The sequence below is a fragment of the Trichechus manatus genome, unplaced genomic scaffold (genome assembly GCF_000243295.1).
Source record: "Trichechus manatus latirostris isolate Lorelei unplaced genomic scaffold, TriManLat1.0 scaffold00097, whole genome shotgun sequence".
NCBI lineage: Eukaryota > Metazoa > Chordata > Mammalia > Sirenia > Trichechidae > Trichechus > Trichechus manatus.
The window spans coordinates 10172683-10174514 of NW_004444033.1; the positions used below are offsets into that span (position 1 = coordinate 10172683).

The 1832-nt window shown below is 49.0% G+C and overlaps 1 protein-coding gene across 1 annotated transcript in view; it reads right to left on the minus strand.

Annotated features, from left to right (window-relative positions):
• SLC13A4 (solute carrier family 13 member 4) overlaps positions 1 to 1832 on the minus strand; it is a 45220-nt gene that overhangs the window by 16091 nt on the left and 27297 nt on the right. Inside the window, exon 7 of the mRNA XM_023737150.1 lies at positions 1415 to 1599. Within this exon, the coding sequence (XP_023592918.1) occupies positions 1415 to 1599 (185 nt within the window). The remainder of the gene's footprint in view (positions 1 to 1414; positions 1600 to 1832) is intronic.

Sequence of the window (1832 nt, forward strand, 5' to 3'; positions counted from 1 at the left end):
ATTTCTTCACCTCCAGCTTACTCCTCAATCATTGACATTTGGCTTCTTTTCCCACCACGTGACCAACCTGCTCTGGCCTACATCCCTGGTGGCCTCCTTGTCACCACATCTAATGGGTACATGTTAGTTCTTTTTTTGTTTGCTCATGTAATGGGTTTAAACACTGTGAATCACCCCTTCCTTCTAGAAACCTTTCTTCCCTTGGGTAGAATGACACTAGATTTTCCTGGATTTCATCTTTCCTGTCTGATGCTGTTTTATTCTCTTTTTTTGTAGTCTACTTTAAATGCTCGAGCTTAAAGTTTATGCCCACTGCTCTGCTTATTCTAAATATTCTCCCTGAGTCATCTCATCCAATCCTATGGCTTCAATGACTAGATGCAGGCCACCAGGACCAATGACCATCTAATTTGTGGAGCCCAGGGCAAAATGAAAACCTGGGGTTGCTTGTTCAAAAATGATTAAGAATTTCAAGACAGGTGCGGGGTGCTTTGGGGCACAGGGCCCTGTGTGACTGCATGGGTTGAACGCCCCGGAAGCCAGCCTAGCCTGCCACTGACTCCAAATCTATGCCTTCATCCCACGCCTCTTGAGATTCTGAGCTATATCGCAACCTGTAAGTCAACACCTTGTATTTGTCTTTCCCCTCAAACATGTTCCCCCTTCACTCAGGAAACAGGTAACTCGGTTCCTTCAGCTGCTGAAGCCGGAACCTGAGAGTCAGATTTCCTTTTCCCTCTCTCAGGCTCTTTCTAACCCTACTAAAGGCCATCAAGTCTACCTTTGAATATCTCCAACCATGTCCGAAATCCACTCATGTCTCCCGCCCCACCGCCACTGTCGTCCGGCCACAGTAGATGACCACTCCACTGGACATCTGCAGCCCTGAACTGTCTGCCTGCTTTCTCCTTTCCAATCAAGTCTTCACTTTCCCTTCCAGAATAAATTTCACAACTGCAAATCTGATCACCTCAATCCCTGCTTACAATTCTCCAAAGGCTTCTCTTTGCCTCTAAGGTGAAGTCCAAGTGCCCTCCTGTGAGGCCTCTGTGATCTGCCCGACTCCCTCCCGGGCCTCATCTTTTGCCCTCTATCATGTTCTCATATGCCTGTGCTCTCGTGCCTCCGACCCCTCCTAGACACTGTTTCTTTGTCTGGAAGATCTCCCCTCGTCTCGTTCTCTGGACTCATCCTTTAGGTCCCTCTCCAGGGCAGCACTTCCTCCTTCCAGACTGAGTGAGCGCCCCCTGCTGGGCTCTCCCAGTAGGCTCCTGTCCACTTACCTGTGATGACCTGTCTCTTCTCCCTCTGGATACAGAAACTGTCTCACCGTCTACTCTATCCCCAGTACCTGGTCCAGTTTTGACACAGGGCAGGTGTTTAATAAGGCTTGTCAACCGAGCGAAGGACTCACTTGTTGAAGTGTTCCAGGAAGATGAGGCTGGTGGAGGTGCCAATGATGGTTGTGAGGCCCCCGATGGTCGCGGCATAGGAGATGCTCAAGGACAGGCACTTGCAGATCATTTGGTCATGCTGGGATCTGTACTTCCTGCTCAGCTCCTGGTTCCTGGGGCTGCGGGTCAGGACCAGTGGCTTTTCCTATCAAAGGAAAACCAGCAAGTCTCTGCAACCCAGCCTGGCTTTCTGGTACACCAAAAGCCTGAGAAGCAGGAGGCACCATGGGGCAGTGGTATCAAAAGACAAATCCAATCCCAGTTCTACCATTTACCAATGGGGCATATCTCCCAGCCTCAGTTTCTTCTTCTGTAAAATGGGGAAAATATTTTCTTTGCTGGATTGTTATGAAGAACAAATGATGTAACAATAGACCA